We start from the raw sequence: 20,344 nt of genomic DNA, 5'->3' as shown, positions 1-20,344 counted from the left end.
CCTGACTGTTGTTTTCAGGGCAATTTGAAAAATTGTGAACCGGTCCTTTAAAGGACCTGTTGTATCCTCCCTGAGAGTCTGTAGTGTTCATTACAGCCATAGCATGAAAGTGTTAAAAGAAAAAACAACATACTGATGCATTAGCTATTCTTAGAGGTTTACCACAATGTAAAAGTTCACAGGATCATTAAATTAGAAAGATTTCAAGAGGAATGTAAACATGACCCTCTGGCTATTACATGTCAGTACATTCAGATATTTGCAGTTCATCTTAATTTGCTCAAATCTCAGCTAAAGCAAATCAAAACAAATAAAGTTATCAGTTATCAAATGATTTAAAAAAACTAAGATACTAATGGTTAAGATCTGGTTAGGTTTAGGGAAAGTTTGTTTTAACCCTTTCATGCATGGCGTCCACTACAGTTGATAGATATTTGGAAGTCATTTTAAACCATTTAAGTTGTAGTACCATGTCCCAACCACTCAGGTGTCAAACCATCAAAGTGTTTCATTTTTGGATTTCTCTCTCTGTCATTTTGAAATATTGCATCATAAGTGGAGGCAGTGGTGTACTTGCTGCTGTATGTGGCTTTTTGTTACTCATGACTCTTCCAGCGACTCTCTGACCAATCAGTGGCCGGCAGTCTGTTGACGTCACATTTAGTATCGGGTCGGCTCTCTTGGAACCTCGGCAGAGCAGATACTAAAAAAGCACCAGGTACCAGGTACTATCCCTGATAGAGACGCAAAACAACCGAGTAGAGTCGAGCCGAAGCGAGTTGAGTCGTGCTGGAACTGTGTAGTGGAAAAGCGCCATAAAGAACTTGGAGTAAACCAGACACAGGGACAGGGACAATATGGCAGAGTCCACACAGTAAGTCCTTCTGGGAGGCCACCATGTCGTCCTGAAATGTTGCACCAAGGAGCAGAGACGTGCTGCTGTGATTTCTGTTTTCTCGTTGTCGTTGGTCGAGGGAGGATGATGAGTTTTGTCTTGGGGAGATTTAGATGTTAGCTAGTAGGAGACCATCAGCCACATACAGCCTCACATATATGATACCATCACAACATAAAAGGATGTGGCTGCCGGTGTGATGATATCATGTCAGAGAGATGCATAGATGGCATGAAGTGTTTCCTCTGCAGCCTCTGGGGCAAGATGTACTGCAAGCCGCACTGCTTTTTATTTAGCCATGATCTTACTCTCCGTGCTACAGGCTTTGTTGCTTTTTTAAGCAGCTTTTTTTTCAGTTGGTGCAGTTAATGAACTTTTTCATTCAGTAATTTGACATAATAAGTCTTGTTCTTCTGAGCAAATTCAGCAGTAACATCGCTGGACTGAACCTGCTGGATTCTTTTAAAACAACAACCATTCAACCACCATCTGAGTGTTTTCATCCATCCGTATTTGCTCTTCTCTCTGTGTGTGTGTGTGTGTGTGTGTGTGTGTGTGTGTGTGTGTGTGTGTGTGTGTGTGTGTGTGTGTGTGTGTGTGTGTGTGTGTGTGTGTGTGTGTGTGTGTGTGTGTGTGTGTGTGTTGGCATTCAGCTGTGGGCAGGCTGAGGATTTCCCTCTGGTGAATGAATAACAGTAGATTGAAGCAGGAACAGACTCCCACAACCCCCATGGCTACTTACCATTCAATACCCGTGTGTGTGTGTGTGTGTGTGTGTGTGTGTGTGTGTGTGTGTGTGTGTGTGTGTGTGTGTGTGTGTGTGTGTGTGTGTGTGTGTGTGTGTGTGTGTTTGTGTGTGTGTAAGACCCTAAAAAGGCCAAGGGCCATCCCTGTGCAGCCCCTCAACCCCTCCCTCCCCTCCTGGTCATGCAGGCCCTTTGTGTTTTCGTGCTTTCCCTTTTCAGTTTAACATCTGTATGCTAATGCAGCTCAATGGGAATGAACTGGAATCAGTCTGGGAGAGAGGGTGAGGGGCGCCTGCTCCGGGGGGGTTGGAGTGGGGAAGGTGGGGTGGGTGAATGGAGTGATTGGGGAGAATTCAGCAGCAGGAAAGGGTTTGTGCCAGGCTTAGAGAGAGAGAGAGAGAGAGAGAGAGAGAGGAATGGAAAAGAAGAATTATTGGTTAATAGCTCAGGAGGGGATGGATGGGGTTGGGGTGAAGTTTAGAGGGGGTGTGTGTGAGGGGCTGTATGTGAGGGGGGGGGGGGTCTCTCTGAATTGCAAATGTCCTCAGATGCCCTAAAATGAGGCAGCAGAGTTGTATTGAATTTAAAGTTGATGTAGAAGCTGAATTTAACATTGCCTACACCACGTCTCCTTTAACTCCAACAACACAACTGGTTAAAATGCAATCCTGCCTTATGTTAAAAACACTCACACTCAAAACTTTAAGATAAACTTTTCATCATAAACCCAGTGCTGAAATCTAGGTGTTCTCTTCATTAACAAACTTATCTTTGACCATCAGGTGAAGTCCTTGCTGTATTCCTCTCTAACTCAACGCCAACTCTCCAAACATCAACTAATCCAGAATGCTGCAGGATGACTCACTAAATAATATAAAACCATATTTTAACATCTCTACACTGCTTACCTGTACATTTTAGAATTGATTTTAAAACCTTAATGATTAGTTTTAAGGCCTGCCTGGGGGTTTGTCTCTGATTATATCTCTAACATACTAACCCCTAAAGAGCCTGAGGTCTGTTATTGATCCCAGGAGCGACTCTGCTGGAGGAGATCCTGCAGGTTAACTCTGTTACTGCTTTAAAATATCTCTTCTTTTTTTTTTAAACTCACTTTTTAAGAATTGCTTTCTCTGGAATTAGTTTATTGTTTTAAGTCTGTGTTTTACTAATTCATGCTTTCACCTCACTTGTTATTATGACAGTATCAGTTCTACTAATATTTATCTGGTGATTTCTCTTTTTATTTTTTAGTAAAGTGCTATATAGATAATTATTATAATAACCCCTACAGCACAAGTACAGATGTGCTCAATCATTTAGCTTCTGCTCATATCCAAACACATTTAGAGGATAGTTTGAGTATGAACAGTTACAGCAAACAACCTCTCTGACGGTGGATTTTGGGGGGTTGTGTACAGCCACTTAACACCCACTTCATACATTGATTGGTCAGCTGTGTGGAGGTTGAGAAAGGAGTCTTCACTCTCTCTCTACCTATTTATGTCACTTTTCATGTTAACACTTAAGTATAACTCAAGAACACCACTGAGGGGTGCTTGAGCAAGGCACATACACCCAACTGAAACAATGGAGGTACTCAGTGGTCAGCAGGTCAGACTGATCTACAGCAACTTTAGAGACCAACTTTTACCTGGTATTGTACGTATCTGCTTCACATGCTGCCACTTATTTGTTATTCTGAAGAGAAACAAACACAGAGCTCGCCTTCACTCAAAATATCTTTAAGAGATAAATATCTGCAGCTCCCTCTACAGGTCCACATGGAGTACTGCAGGTGTGAGCAGAAAGAAACCTAATAAATCAGCCATGTTTTTGCCTTTAAATTAAATGTATCTTCATATTATGTGTTATCTGCTTTTTACTTAGCCTTTGGTTTGACATTTAGAAGACATGAAGAGGATCCACATGTCATCAGTTATTGTAAAACACGATTAAGTGATGTCAGTTTCAACACAAAGCTGTTTAAAGCTGCAACTAACAATTATTTTCATTATAATGAATCAAATCAGAAAAGTCAGAAAATATTGGGGAACATGTCTGTTTTAATTTCTTACAGCTGATGGTGATGTCTGCAAATGTTTTGTTTTGTCTGATCAACAGCACAAAATATTTAGTTCATTATTATATATATGACACACAAAACATCAAATATTCACATTTAAGAGGCTGAAACCAGGTGATTTTGGAATTTTTAAAAGGCTAATATTATTCATTTGACTTTCCATAACCCAAATTCTATCAAATATGACAAAGAAAAGCATAAAATTATCATGTTTAAGAGGCGGGAACCAGTTAGTATTTTGTGTTTTACTTGAATAGCTCAAGCAAAGAATCGATCATGAAAACATTTGCCAATTCATTTTCTGTCAACCAAAAGCAGCTCTAAAGTCTTTAAACACATCAACATACTGCATCTCACTCCAGAAGAGAGTACAATTGCAATAAACCTGAGTGAGCTCCGACAAACTTAAGGCTGTAAGACAAAAACTAAAGTACATATATCTTGTTGAAACTCTGTTCATGATTGTTTTACTGTAATATAACTATAAGGTGCTGTAAACTCACCACCAGCAACAACAATCAATAACATCAGTGTGTACTGCTGCTGTGCTATTCAACATTTCATCATTTTATTATTTCACTGCATGTTGTCAACACACAAAATCTATAGCACAACAGAAACACAATATGAAGGAGTAAAATCACAGATATACAATACACACACACACACACACACTAACACACACACACACACACACACAAACACACACAGAATTGGTGTATTTCACTAAAATGTCCACTAGATGGCGTCATCTCCATCTTTACTGACAATCAGCCCCAGAGTCAGTAGGAGAGGAAGGGAAAGGCAACCAAACTAAACAAATATACAAACCAAAAACACGCGAGACCGATCAGAAAAGGATTGATTCGTTAGTAAACCATGACATGGTTATTAGACAAAGAAAAATAAGTTGGTATGTGTGTTAGTCACCAAGTAAAACATGGAATAGATTCAGGAAATTAAACATTAAGAACAGCCAATTAAAGATACCTTCTTCTCACCAATTAAACAATAATTTAGTGTCAGGATGAGTTATTGTGCACTCCAGCCACTGATAAACAACAAAAATGATGTCATGCTTCAACTCCCACAAATAAAGAACCACACATTTAAATATGTGAGAGCTGCAACTTATTATTAGGCATGACTTATTAAATTAATCCTGATAATGAAATACAGGTAACCACATTTTGATTAAGTTAATGGAAGTGAAAATGTTGTGATTTCAAAAGTATTTTAAATGAAGGTTGAATGTAGAAAATAACAAAAATGACTAATAATAATAATAATCCAATTTGGGATCCAGGGAGTGAAAACTGACGTGGATTTAAACCAACTTTGAGTTTTATTATCTGAGAAATCTGAGATTCGACCTCAACCCAGAATTTCTGAATAGTTTGGCATAAGAACCTGTGCTACACTTTTCATTTTTGAAGTAATTAAATAATTTGAGCAGGGGAATCAGTGCCAGAACATTTCCCCCATTGCTTTCAGAGTTACTTTCCAGTTAACCACAGTGGTTAAATGTAATTTACTGTGCTCAGAATGTTTCTTATTACAAAACAAACATCTTTAAGTACTAATGTCAACTAATGATAAATGACTGAATGACTCTTGAATGGCTGAGTGTCAGTAAAGATGGAGATGACGCCATCTAGTGGAAAGTTTAGTGAAATACACCAATTCTGTGTGTGTGTGTGTGTGTGTGTGTGTGTGTGTGTGTGTGTGTGTGTGTGTGTGTGTGTGTGTGTGTGTGTGTGTGTGTGTGTGTGTCCTGTATATCTGTGAGTTTACTCCTTCATATTGTGTTTCTGTTGTGCTATAGATGTTTTTCTCCGTGTTGACAACATGCAGTGAAATAATAAAATGATTAAATGTTGAATAGCACAGCAGCAGTACACACTGATGCCATTGTTTGTTGTTGCTGGTGGTGAGTTTACAGCACCTTACAGTTATATTACAGTAATACAGTGTAATAATGAACAGTAGTTGGTTAATGTTTAGCTCCAAAATAGGAAAGATAAGAAGTTTACAAATGTGGGTTAGGGTTAGATGAGTAGCTTTTTTTGATATACACAGTATAAGCATAGATCTGAAGAATAAAAGATTCATTAACTTTGGTATTTTTCCACTGGAAGGAACAGAAGATGATGCTTTTGTTAGTATGTATTTCTATATATGATCAAGTGGGTCAGGCTACGAGCCAAACGGTCGGGTATGTCTGTCATCAGAATTACATACATAGGATAAATTTAGTTGGAAAGGCCCCAACTTAACGATCATACTCTATCAACGATGCCCCTCGGAAAACAGCTGACACACCAGTAAGGGTATAAGTGTCACATCTTAGAATTGTCTCATGCATGTAGACTATTTCTCCAAGCTCGTATTCATTAAACATGAATTAAGAAAGAATTCCTGATTCTTATCATCTTGGCATATACGAGAATCATCACAGAAAGACTCAGATTATCAATGGCGTCACAACGTGTCAGCGTGCAACCTTAAGTGAGGTAAATCCGGTTTGGTCTGGCAATATATTTGGTGTGACCAATTCGAGTCGTAAAGCTAATACCTTTTGCAAGAATTTTATAATCTGCATTTAAAAGAGATATGGGGTGATAAGAGCCACAGTCAGAATGTTCTTTACCTGGTTTTAATAGTAAAGTTAATGAAGCCTCATTAAGAGTTTGAGGCAAGGATCCCTGGTCCAGAGAGTCATTGAACATTTTCAGAAGGAGGGGGGGGGGCTAGTTTGTCACTAATTTTTTTATAAAACTTTATAGGATAGCCATTTGAACCTGGGGCCCTGCCACTCTGCATTCATTTAATTGAGTCAACAATTTCACTACGTTTCAAAGGCTGGTCCATCTCATTTATTTGAACAGGAGTTATACATGGAAACTGCAGATTGTCAAAAAAATGTACCATGTCCGTATCATCAACAGGAGATTGTGAGGTGTATAGTTTAGAGTAGAATGTTTTAAGGCAAGGCAAGGCAGCTTTATTTACATAGCGCATTTCATACACAATGGCAACTCAATGTGCTTTACATTAAAGAAACATTTAACAGTAAGAATAGGAAATAAAAAAACATAAAAACATGCAATTTGAGAAATAAAAATGAAACCCAATAATAGTAAAAACATGGAAACATTAAAACATACAATTACCCCCCCACTAATAATAAAAAAATAATTTTAAAGGTTTCATTAATGACAGATGGGATAACTGTAAGCTCACCTGAGGAAGTTCTTATTTGTTTTGCACAGCTATTTTGCATTGACTTTCGTTCACTGAGAACAGCCGAACCCAAACCTTAACCAGAACCTCAGAAATTACATTTGGCCTCATTGGGAATGGGCTTTGGTCCTCCTGAGGACTACTGGTCCCAACAAGGTTGGTGGTGTTTATACTGGGGTGGTCCTCAAGAGGCAACAAAAACATACACAAAGACACACAAAGATACGTTGTCTTACGTCACTTTTGGGGACATTACATAGATACATTAATTTCAAGAACCATAACCACTAAACTTAATGCAGGAAGTCAGTTTGTAATTCAGTTTTGGTAAAAAAAATAAATTCACTTGCTGTCATTTCAATTAAGTTTTTTTGGGGGGAATATATACACACACTAGGATTGACCTCTTTCATGTCTAAGGACAGAGGATGTACTGCTTCACAGATTTGTGATATTGAACTATATACAGTATACAAATAAACTCAAGTTCACTCTTTACTTAGAAATTTGGTCTCTTTGAGAACAGTATTGACTGCTGATATGAGGCGGTCGCTGTACTTCAGTAGTCTGCCGTCATAAACCAGCTGCTCGGGTTTCAGCTTTTGTATCCCAGCTCTGACAGGAAACAGAAACACATCAGTTATACAAAACAAGAGCTGCTGATTTCTTCTTCACTGTGCAACTCTGCATCTGAGAGAATAATCGGACGGGTTATTTCATGATTTATGTCACGACCATCAGTTATCAGACACACAAACTGGAGAGTTACTGACATTATCCAAAACTGAGCCTGAATCTGTGAGTGAACGACCACATTGTCATTTTTCAACTTGCTGTTAGTGGTGCATACAACAACATTTTAGACCACTTTTTGGGAATTGTATTTGGCTCCGCTCCTTTAAGAGGACATATGATGCTTTTTGTGATTATTTTTTAACCTTTTTGATGTTTTGCATTATTTATCATTTCATGATGTTTCAACAACATTGTAAATGAGGATTACTCCTCAATGGTCTCTCAAAGTAAAATAAAGTTTGATAATCTTTACATTTAGCTTGTTCTTGTTTTATTGATGAATGTGATTTTATATGTATTGTTGCTGTTGTTGTGTGTAGCCCAAAAAGACGAGCAACCACTTTGTGGAAAGTAATCCGGACCCAAATAAAGAAAAATAAATACCTAATTTTTTTAAAGCTGCAGTTGATAAGACTTATAAAAGTAACTTTTTGTCATATTTGCTAAGATTGTCACTATGTAAAGACAGCATTACATGAAACTAGTAATCTGTTTTTTTTTTAAAAACAGGCTGATTTAGCCCCACCTATTGCTCCTAATGCAAATTGGCAAATTGCCAGAATCCACCGTGACTGGACAAAGAGAACCAATCAAAGCCAGGATGGTGTCTGATGTAGTGTCTGACAGCTGTCAATCAGGCACACAGCCCCCTCCCCCTTCCTCCTCAGCTCGGTCAAGCTCATATCTCCGAGAGCGGCTTCAGGAGCGTAGAGATGGCGCAGCAACAACCATCAGCGAGGACAAAACTACTGATACCTCCGTTAAAAACAACAGCATACACGGTCGCGTGCACATCAGCCTCCTCTGGAGGCAGAGCAGGAGTGCAGCAGAGAGGGAAGGGGAGGGATCTGAAAGTTGTACTTCTTCAAATTTGATGCTAAGTCCTCTCTCTCCTCAAAGTTACCGACTGCAGCTTTAAGGAAAAATAGTAAAAATGTACAGGCTGCAGCTTCACAAATGTTAAACATTTAGTGATCATCACACTATTCTATTATAATAAATTGATCATGTTTGAGCTTTGGGTCAAACTGTAATTTGAAGATGTCATCTTGGACTCTGAGAACTTACAATTTTTTGTGTTATTTGCTGACATTTTAATAACCAAATGATTCATTTATTAATTGAGAAAATAATCCGTAGATTAATCAATCATTAAAATAATTGTAAGTTGCACATATATGATTTAATTAGAAGTTCAAGACCAGCAGTCTACCTTGTGTGGTACATCCGAGCAATATTCCTGTCAACCCAGGCGCAGCCTTTCTCTGACTTCAGCAGTCCATGGACGGAGGTTCGGAAGACAGCTCGAGGGTTAACAATTACCTTGAAGTTGCTGGTATGAGTCTTTTTTATGATGGGTTGATGGTGGAGGTGAGCCAGTATGTTCACCCCAGGCACATTCTTCCAGCCGGGGCTTTCTATGGGTTGCTTTTGGGATGCTGGAAGAGGCAGCGTGATCGTGTGGGGGAACACGTTATTCTCGAACATGTAGCACTTGTCGACGCCGTATTTCTTCTCCAGCTGTGGCAGCAGGTCCAACCAGCTGGTGGTAGAAAAAGAACAGTTAACACTTTTTAAAACACTTTATATTATACATAGACATTTTAAAATATACTGCAGTCAGTAGTTATGTTTGACTAATTAACGTAAAAGTATTTCAAATCAAAGGTAAATGAAAGGTAGCGCCTTTTACATTATCTGCTGACCATGGCATGTACAGAGCTGTTACTTCTGTATTTTCTTCACCTTAAAACACACCTGTTTAATCCAACTCTTCTCTCTTCCGGTGGAGGTTTTAATGTTGTTTGTGGGTCTGATGCTCCCAATTAGAGCACTTTGGAACTTTGGATAAGAAAAGTGATTACTAGTGAAGTTATGATTACAGAACTGCATAAGCACTAATATACAACATAGTTCTTAATGGCGGTGACACAGATCTGCTCTTTACCTGCAACTCTGGTAAATTTCCACTGACCCCACCTCTGCTCCACTCCTGCCAGTTAGCCACACCCACCTCATCAGTTAACTTTGTTCACCTGGGCACTCAGCTGCAACCCATCTGTAATCACCTGGACTCTCAGCCGCATCTCGTCTGTAATTTAGCCAGTATATATACTCCTGTTGTTCATTCACTCTTTGCATTTGCTTCATGCCAGACCTTCCAGCACTAATTCACGGACTGATTCCCTGGTTTTGACCCTGCTTACTATTGACCTCCTCTCCTCTCCAGCCTTCTGTCCCTGACCTCAAGGATCGCCTGTGGCTTGTGTGGCGTCTTCCGGCTTCGATCCTGTCAGGAGAGCTCAGAGACTTGTCTGGTCAATCTCATCTCCATGAGTGCTACTGGCATTGCCTTAACTGCTGCCAACTCTGTGTCCTGCCCCCTACACATCCTGCCTGATACCTGTTCTGTTACCTTTTCTGTGTATATAATAAAGATCACTTCAAACTGCACCTGGGTGTTCTGTGCTGCAACCCTGCAACCCTAACCCTACCACCTCCACAACTGTTACAGGCGGTGCATATAATGCATTAGTACATTTGTACAACTTGTTTAATCTTCTGTGACCTTAAGTGATGCTTTATGACTGCTTACAAATTCTTACATGTTCAAAAGTATTTTGCACTTTTCATGAGAAACCAGCACATCCATATTTCTGATCTGATGGTCTCAAAAATGACCTTATTGTCACTTACAAACACAAAATATCACCAACACAATAATATCAGATTTGACTAAAAAATCTGAGTATTGAGCCCTCGGATTTGAATGTAGCCTGAGTTTGTGTTTCACTGTGTGTGCAGTGCAACAGATTGCACATTTGGTTAGTGTGCGATGATCTACTAACAATAAATGTGCAAATGACAACTATGGAAGCAAATTGTGACCAATATTTAAATTAAAATGCATTTGCAGAAATGCTTTTAACTCAAGGTACTCAACTAAGGCATGGATAAATGCACACAGCTACACCCTCATCCCCTGACCTCCTCTAAACCTACACATCTCCCCTTAAATAGGCCCTCCACTCAATACGGCAGAACCATTACTACAGGGGTGTCTTCTCCCCCTTACCAATTGGCACGCAACAATGCTACTTTTATCAGTCAACACTGTTTACCACCCATCATTCCCAACATTTCCATAAGCCAAAACAAGAATAAATCAAACACATGAAATCAGCCCTTTAACTGACTAAAATAAGTCCAACCCACTGACATCACCAGTGTATAAATACAGGAAGTAGTTGGGCGGTTTTTCCTTTTGTTTGGTAAGCACAAGGTGGGTTTGTTAAGTAACAAAGAAAGACAATGCATAACTTATGATACTCAGAACTAAACCCAATGAAGATTAACCTTATACATGTCTGTTTTACTTTGACCAAAAGTTTGCTGAATGTAAATTGTAACCAAATATAATGCAAAACAAACAAACCCAGGATAGTATGCATCTGCATATGATTACTGGTAAACTTATGGTTTAAACAAACAGTCAAATTAATAAGTTAGCTGGTGTTGATGGTGAAAGAAAAAAGGTGACAAATTATGGGTTTCACCCACTTTGTCACACACAAGTACAACGAAATTGGATGAAAAAAAACCCAACGAAAATGTTAAATAAAAATTCAAAAGATAAAATTACAAATTAATAAATAAATAACAGCTCAATATATTGCACTTAAAAGAAGGAATGGCATATTGCACACTCCAATTAGCAGCATTTTAACAGCTTCACGTATTGCACTTCAGTTTTCGCCCTGTAAGCAAACTGGTGCCTATCTAATGTTGATGGAAGGCAGGAAAGGAGCCAGCTGAGGTTAGTTGGGCATCTGGTCAGGATGCCTCCCAGACTCCTCTCCTTCTGGCCTGGGAATGCCTCGGGGTCCCCCAGGAGGAGCTTACGATAATTGCTGGGGAGAAGGATATATGGGTTCCTTTGCTTAGCCTAATGCTGCCGCGCTGCAGCAGATAAGCGTTAGATAATGGATGGATACCCCATACTGCATAATCATTATGGCAAATGTACTAAATGGACAGCACGTATTATTTGGCACATTAGATGGACCCCGTTAGTAGATCAGCTTGCACATTTTTGTGCATGTAATGTCAAGTTTGCATATGTTTTTACACATGCAAACCTTTAGTAAACTAGGCCCATACAGTCAAAACAAAACAACTCATCAAAAGTAAATTATCTCATTTAGAAAAAAATTGTATTATCACGTCTACCTGTTGACTGACTGAGGCAGTATGAGCTCATCTGTATCCTGCAGGGACACATATCTGGACTGGTACATGTATCTGTAGACACAGTCAGTGAGAGCAGGGATCTGGCCGAAATAGTGGATGTCACCTGGATCAAACTGAGGCCTCCAGCTGTGAGATGGTTTCAGATGGTTGGATATTGTCCAAGAAATCACCTCTACTAAACCTGAGGAGACATTGGAAGAATTTTGAAGGACACCAAAGCTGTTTTTTTGAGTAAACCATATCCAAACTTGAATCACTGCTTTGTCACATAAGACATTATGTGACTTATTTTTATCATTATTATTTATATTAGACTTATTCTCCAAGAGTGATTTGTAACAGTTTTGGAAGGAACAGACAAATGTTGTCCAGATCAGAAAACCCTAATCTACATTCAGTCAAATTATGTATTTTGTCATTTAATTTTGAAGACTTATGACTTTTAGCCCAGAAGTTCCAACCAGTTTGACCAGTGCACCCTTAAAACCAATGGCTGTGACTAGTTCATCCCAACAGGGTTTTTCTTTTCTTATTTTAACACTTTTTTACAGAGTCCCCCTGGTGTCATGCGGTAGATTTCTAAGACCTTCCTCTGAATTCACAATCCGTGCACATAGATTACATGCCCTCCTCTGGATGCCGGTGACCTCATCCACCCAATAAATTAAACTTTATCTAAATGTAATGGCAGATTGCTGCTTGACTGCTCAATAAACACTAAATTACACATAAAAGCTGTGAAACTCCAAAAAGCTTAATCAATTTAACTGGTTTCACTATCGTTAAATCTGCTGGTAAATCTAGATACAATTGAATTTACTGGGTGATGTGGTCACCACAGTCAACAACAGGCAGGTCCATTTGCTGAAGAACAAAAGAGGGCAAGTTTTTTTTTCTATTACGTGACTCCATTGGAGTCCTTTATACAAGGAAAAACAAAGGTTAGAAGAAAGTCAAAAAGCAAAAATCATCCCTGACCCCCTCTGCATAACTTTGAGGAACGGCCTCTTGGTAGTTATATTCGGCACATATACTGTATGTTTCTAGCAGCAGCAGGATTTGGGATCAGTGGGCCTCATGCAAGAGCATCTTCATACTAAAAATCTTGGACTTTTTCTGTGAGGTTTGCTCATATGAGCGCACCAACAAACTTTTTTAACTGCCCAATCTTATTAAATCTGTGGCATCAATCACCTGCTCATGAGGAGGTGCACATACGTAAGATTTGATCTTAGCATAATTAACACCCTCAAATGTCCATAATTTTCAGCTCTGTTTCATTTAGTCATTTTAACTCCAAATTCATTCATTATTCTTCTAATTCAAAATGTGAAGTGTCTCCCCTACAATAGCTCTGAAGATAAGGTTTTCCAGGGCCTTCCTCCAAATCCTCCTGGGAGTAGAAAGACAATGCACTGCTCAGATAATAATGCTGAGAGTGCTGAAAGTTTGAAAAGTTGATGGGTAGGTAAAGTATTTCTGCTGCAGTTGCTAGCACTGTCGAGGTGGGGGAAACACACAAAATCACACACATAAAAAACAACAACAAAGAAAACACCGTACTCCACCTTTTTTTGTGTAGTAGTCCAGTACACGCTGTGTTTCAGGGCTGCAGTCGCTCTTATAGATGACAACTCTGTCCACCCCCAGTAACTGCATCATTTCCAAACTCTGGACCAACTACAATAAAACACAGTATTTAGTGGATGAAAATGTGCCCACAAGTCTTATTTCATTCTTCTGCCTGACTGGGTAAGGATTTTTGAGAAAATTAATGAGTGTTAATGTGATGTTACCTGCAGGACGTTGGTAAAATTAAACATGGTGGAAATGCAGACGGTGAAGTCGTAAGGTAAGGCGACACTCTTGTTCTGGTTTTTTACCTCCAAATATACCGGCTCATGTAAATCTGAGAGGCCACAGAAAAGGTTTATTTTAGATATATTGTAACATTTGCATTTCTTTTTCCTTTTTTAATGTATAGCATATTCAAATAGGAAAGAAGTTGGAAAACACTTGAATAGTCGTCTCTGTAATGATAAGAGCACATTTTGTAGATCTTATCATGTGCAGACAGCACGGGGCGTTCCTGGTCTATGAGTGAAGTAAGCTGCTGAAGCCGGAAGCTGTAGTACTTGTAACATGGATGAAGCTCACGTCATTGATACAGTAAAGTTCTATCTCTTTAAGTAACCAGTGTGTTAATGAAGAATCCACAAACCCCAACAAAACAGTCTCAAGGGAAGAAACCATGGGCCCCATTTTAATTATCTATAGCGCATGACGTGAAGCGCGAGGCGCAACTGCCTTTGCTATAAATCCACTTTTGCTATTTTAGCGGCGGAAAAATGGTCAATGCACCAGGCGCATAGTGTAAAAGGGTTGGACGTAAGTCCCCTCATTAATCATAGGCGTGTTTTGGGCGTGACACGCAGTAAACCAATCAGTGTCATCTCCCATTCCTTTTAATATCCAGGAGTGCTGTCACTTTGGTGGATTGCTATTATAACAGCGTATTTACCCAGCAATGCGTTTCAATAGTTACTTTTGCTGAAAAGAAAGTTAGCTAATGAGCTGCTAACCTGACATTTAATTCATATAAAAGAAGAATATGGAGATATAACCGACCAGTCTGATGAGTGTAAAGCAGTGGTCTCCAACCCTGCTCCTGGAGAGCTACTGCCCTGCATGTTTTAGGTATCTCCTCACTCTAACACACCTGATTCTAATAATCAACTCGTTATCAAGCCCTTTGACGAGCCTCAGCTGCTTGATAACGAGTTAGAGTGAGGAGATACCTAAAACATGCAGGGCAGTAGCTCTCCAGGAGCAGGGTTGGAGACCACTGGTGTAAAGCATAGACTGTATATAAAATGGACGTAACATCCGTGACGTCACCCATTGGTTTGTGGACTGTGGCTTGGAAGCGAATGGTTTCGGATCTGAGCAGCGCCATCTTGAAAATTTCCGGTGCATGCTGGGAAAAAAAAAACACGGATTCTACTTATATGGGCATCAGGAGGGGCATGTGGCGCCCTCCTGAACCTGTGAACCAATCAACCTGTCAATCACGACGTAGCCACGCCCTAATGCATACCCTGCTTTATCGTCAAATATAAAATCAGGGAGGTCAAAATGTCCCAAATGAACATCATACTGCATTGAAGAAGGCTTTAAACTAGCGATTGAGACCATAAACACATTTTGAAAACGTTTACTGAGGTTAGAAATCAAGTGAGAAGTTGGTGAATTCTCCATTGACTTGTATAGAGACGGAAGTCCTTTTGACACCAAAACGGTCGCCCCCTGGTGGCCTTTTGATAGAACGCAGTTTTAAGTTACTTCTGCGTTTGCCTCATTTCAGAATACCGGAACTCCCCGCCTGGTGTAAAGGTGTGTGTGGTTATACTGCAGCAGCCTGGTATCATCAGCTGATTAAATAAACAGTAAGGCTGTATGTAATGGCACTGCGCTCTGTGCAGCATTTCAGAGGCTGCAGACTTATCAACATATCAGTCCTACAGTATAAACAGCTGTGGATAAGAGACACTGTAAGAATCACCCACATTCATTAACAGATTAATACAGATGTTTTAACCACAGATGTTCAGATGATTTTCTTGTTGATAAAATGGTCAGTAGCGCAATCGCTTTCCTCTGCCTCAAAATAGCAACGTGCCAACAATGTGCCTGACCACACCTCATTTTGAGACCAACACGCCCATAGGCTCACAGACTGGTGCAAGTGCAATTGCTATTTAGACAACATGGGCGCAGGGCTAGAAAACGACAACTGCACCGGGGGAAACTAACAAAGACACATGCGCCACGCTCGCCATCCACTGTGCGCCGACGACAAGATGGGGCCCTATATGTCTGCTGATGTCTGTGGGTTTAAAGACTGCACACTCATTGAAACACACCTAAAACTCATCTAATAACTTGCTGTCCAATAAAACTAGACTATGTATAAAAAGGTTTTTACAGTTTCAGTCTGCTGCACCAGTGGAACATAAGGTCAGCAGGCCTTAAAGAATATTCTTATTAACTCATTTTGGGTAGCTATTTCGTATCTCTCCACAGGAACATCAGTGAACTTCCTATCAACAAAATAAGGGAACAAGCTTTCCCACCACGTCCTGATGCTGACAAAGGTGAGTTCATTCCATCCGAATAATACTGAGAACATCTGCTATGTCCCCTAAAAATCATCAATATATTCTCTGTGTCAAGTTATGACCTTAAGAGTTCTGTGCAGCTTCTCCACTTGAAATAGATACTCTAATACTCAGAGTTTGACTGGATTACACTAAATGAACCTTTCCCTTCTTTTATTTACAGGTGCAGTTTAGACCGAATGGGATTAGCTGTATTTCATTTGATGTTTCATGAAGAGAAAAACCTTTAACAAAGAAAACACAGAAAATATAAATATTGTATGCTATTGCAAATAAAATAAACACGAAATGAATGTAAACAGGAAAATAAACACACTTGCAAATATTGAAAAGCCTCATTGTCCTATTTCCCTTAACTTAAACATTAAGTGCAAATAAAGTAAATTACTGTCATAATTGTTAAGCTTCATATCAAACAATGAATGAATTTAATAACTTTTAATGCTTACTGCACTTTCACAATGTAACAGTTTTACAATCATTTTATTCACTTTAGTATTTAAATTATACAATGTTTTAAATTATTTAGCTTTTAAACTATGCAATGCTATGCTTTGCCATGGCCCTTGTCAGTGCAGCAACAAATGCCTTCTTTTGAAGCTTGTTAATCTCTCTGGCAGTGGCTGTGAGTTCTTTGGCTGATGTGACTGGCCACTCCTCCACTGGCGAGCTCAGAAACTTTGGACCTTTTTGCCACCCTGTGTCCAGTCTTTAGGACTGGCTCCTCCTGTGATGACATCAACTATCTTATATGTGGAAGTAGCAGCCTAAAGGTTGGAGAAATGAGTTTGAGACTACCAGAATCGGTAAAAATCGAGTGCCCTCACTCAAGGCCTGTTCAGCAGTTGTCCTGGGCTGCTCCAGGTTTTTTAACCTGGAGCAGGTTTTAGGTGTGTCATTTTAGGTGTGTCATTCTATGAGTGTAATCAGTGCTTAATTCCTTCACTGAATATATACAGATGAAAAAGAAATGGCTCATGGTTCTTAACACTGCAAAGGGGAAATTCCCATCCAGCACACAGAAGCTGAGACAATGTGTCTTCCTATCCTTTTGTGAAGAATGGCAGACTGTGCACAATAGCTCCAGGATCAGTTAAGATTACATTTCCTTACATAAAAGGTGAGAGTTGGCACTGCCTTTTTTCTCCATGTCAAATCCAACTGTCCTTTTACTGTCTGACTACAGTCTATAGTAAGTACCATGTAAATTAACTGATTCATTGATTAAGTTCTATTGTTTTCAGCTGTTTGATGTTTTATAGACCAGAGAATCCAGAGAACAATCCGCAACTTAAATTATAACAAAATAAACTGTTAAAATACCTGTTGTCTCCTGTAATCTTCAAATATGCCACAAATTATAGTAATGTAATAACACACAAGCCTTCAGTACCAGAGCCGGGGGCATCGTTGGTCACGGTGATATGAGAGGGCGTCTCACAGCCTTCGGGGAGAAGACACATGATGTCCGCTGTGCCGTAGGAGAAGCCGAAGTGGTCTTTGTGGATATCGCCGACACCTTTAGAAAAGTACAGTTTCTCATTGCAGCACATGCTGCAGTCATAGTTTTGATTCTCGGTCCTCCGCACCACGGAAATGACACGAACCTGGCACACCAAGAGCAAAAGAATGAGAATAATGTTATTCAAATGTTTATCTTTAAAGTAATGTGAATCTTTTCCATTTGAATAAAGTCATTTGAGTGATTGATAGACTGATAAGATAATGTTATAATGTGCCTGATTATTTGTGCACACAACGGAAATTGTATTACATTTCAGGTATTTTTTCAGTAAAGTCTTATTAGATGACCGTTCCTTTTGAAATCTTGACCTTCCTTTAACCCCCTTTGACACTCACTTGTATGATTGCCATGTTGCACCCACAGGTGCCACGGGTATTTAACCTGCTCTCTAAAGACGCCTTTAAACTATGCAACCACAGTGAGTGATTGTGTACTTTTATTGCAGGTCACATTGTGTGAGTCTGAGGCTCAGTCTTTGGTCTCCAAAGCTCGGCTGCCAGCAGGTGAGTCACAGATCTAGGACACTGTTTTGAATTGACAAGCAAAGACTTCATCAAGTTTTTCTCATGACAGTTAAGTTTTTTGGGTGGTGGACCCACAAATTATGGATGTGTCCAAGGTACTGCTTGACACACATGCCTGCCATGCCTCTCCCCAAGTATTTCAACTACTTTTTGGATCATTTTTTGTTGTTTACTCAATTTACAAACTACAATTTTGGCCAATAACATTAAATAGCTTTTTACTAAAAAAAGACCTATATAATATACATTTTATTTTACCATTATTGTGTTCCAGAACTCTTAAAAAAAAAAAGGCATGAATCACGTCATGCCAACATTGTTGTTCAAGACACACCGATCTAGAATGTGTCTGCCTCTTTGTATTTATTACATTTTTTGTTGACTGATTTACATTTCTGATTTACAAGTGGGTATTGGGTATTTTCATTTTCTCTTTATATTACCCAACATGTCTATAGATTACCCAACATGTCTATGGTGAACCTACAGTATGTTGACCAAAAATGTCAGCTTTTTTCCTTTAAAAAAATAAAACTGAGTTGAGAGGCATATTTCTGCTGGCATGTGAATTTTTTGTAGGCTATTATATTTTGTTTCATATACACCACATGTTGATTTATTTAACGCTGAGTTAAATGACTATAAGTAGTTGCTAAAGCTACTTTTTTTTTAGCTGTAGTTTTACAAACTACATTTCTCCAGGGGTAGAAATGTAGTTTGTTCAAACTACTGCCAGGCTGAACTACATGTAGTTTTACAAGCTACACATGCAAAAAAAAACACTCACTTCACTGACCTGTCTTTGTTTGCGGTGCTCCATATAAGCCGATAACAGCAGCGTCTTTTTCCCATTGACAGCCATAAAGGCCACCTTTTCTTCCAGAGAAACTGCATGAATGACAAATTCAGTTGGTGCCTAATTTCCCCCCACAAAACACATACAGCTGTGGGTGTTTTTTACCATCATTTCTATCAGTAATAATAACTGCAGGGATTTCTTTTAACTCTGAAATTCCTTTTACCAACATTTCATTGGGTCACTTTAGATTTTACTCACAAATGAAGTGGTTCAGATAATCTGAATAAACTGTTGGCTTGTCGGCATCTTGCCTAACAGTCTGGGTGCTTGTGTTTCTTACTCTGTTGGAAAGATTTGTAATGATGTTGTTCCCAGATCTCAGCAATTAAGTAACATTATCAAAACTGATTGAAATGATGGAGAAAACAATGAAAATAAATCCCAAATTGCTGGGTAGTTTAAATTATCTACCCAGACAAATATTTCAGTGAAAATGTGCCATTAGGTCCACAATTGTTCCAATCTGTCTTAAAGCAGCAGTCAGGTTTCCGTATGAACAGTGAAAGAGGTTTTCCTCACTGTAATCATTGCTCCTGTTTATACTGACTAATAAAAGACCTTTAAATGTGCTTTCAATGGAAAAGATGGAGGATCCACAGTGTGTCCACACTTATCATTTAAAAGTAGATGTGAAGCTTATATTGAGCTTCATCAGTCTAAGTTTTTTAGCATCAAATTCCCTGTTTGTGTTTCCTCGGACAGTCTTTCCCTGTTGAGCTGTGGTGGAAGTATAGTAAGAAAAAGAGGGACTTTGGAACTAAAGACTGTAACGTTGACACATATCTACTTGATTTGACTCATTTGGATAGCTGAAGCTTCATATTAGCTTCAGATAAACTTTTAAATACATTTTTAAATAGAAGGCAGACTGTAGATTCTGTCCCCCATCACCTTTTCTTGCTGTAATAATTCCTCCTGCTCATACTTAGCATTAGAAGAACATGTTTCAATGTTCATCTTGGGTCCTGACTGTTGGTTTAAGACAGACTTGAAAAACTGTTAACTAATCATTTAACAATAGATATGTGTCTTAAGACAAAGTCTCATGAACAAGTGAGCAAACATAGATTAACCAGAAAGGAAGAAGAAAAAATGAGAGCTGAAACCGTAGTGATACTAAAAAGTTAAATCCACCCTGTCTCCTAGAAATGTTGTTTTAATACTAGTACGCTCTCCACCACACACCGATTGGGGAGGAAGGAAGTCAACATAGCAGCACTGAGGCCGGCCTGCTTCAGTCTC

The 20,344-nt window shown here is 39.2% G+C and overlaps 1 protein-coding gene across 1 annotated transcript in view; it reads right to left on the bottom strand.

Annotated features, from left to right (window-relative positions):
* Nucleotides 1–7,458: 7,458 nt before the first annotated feature.
* Nucleotides 7,459–20,344, bottom strand: part of LOC133981038 (uncharacterized) — a 50,572-nt gene continuing 37,686 nt past the window's right edge. The window contains exons 3-7 of the mRNA XM_062419926.1: nt 13,813–13,925; nt 13,585–13,696; nt 11,996–12,197; nt 8,979–9,308; nt 7,459–7,585 (exon numbers count right to left, since the gene is read on the bottom strand). Of these exons, the coding sequence (XP_062275910.1) occupies nt 7,459–7,585; nt 8,979–9,308; nt 11,996–12,197; nt 13,585–13,696; nt 13,813–13,925 (884 nt within the window). The remainder of the gene's footprint in view (nt 7,586–8,978; nt 9,309–11,995; nt 12,198–13,584; nt 13,697–13,812; nt 13,926–20,344) is intronic.

Source organism: Scomber scombrus, chromosome 5 (genome assembly GCF_963691925.1).
Source record: "Scomber scombrus chromosome 5, fScoSco1.1, whole genome shotgun sequence".
NCBI classification, from domain to species: Eukaryota; Metazoa; Chordata; class Actinopteri; order Scombriformes; family Scombridae; genus Scomber; species Scomber scombrus.
The sequence above is the reverse complement of the archived record's forward strand: the minus strand, read 5'-3'. Positions and strand labels throughout refer to the sequence as shown.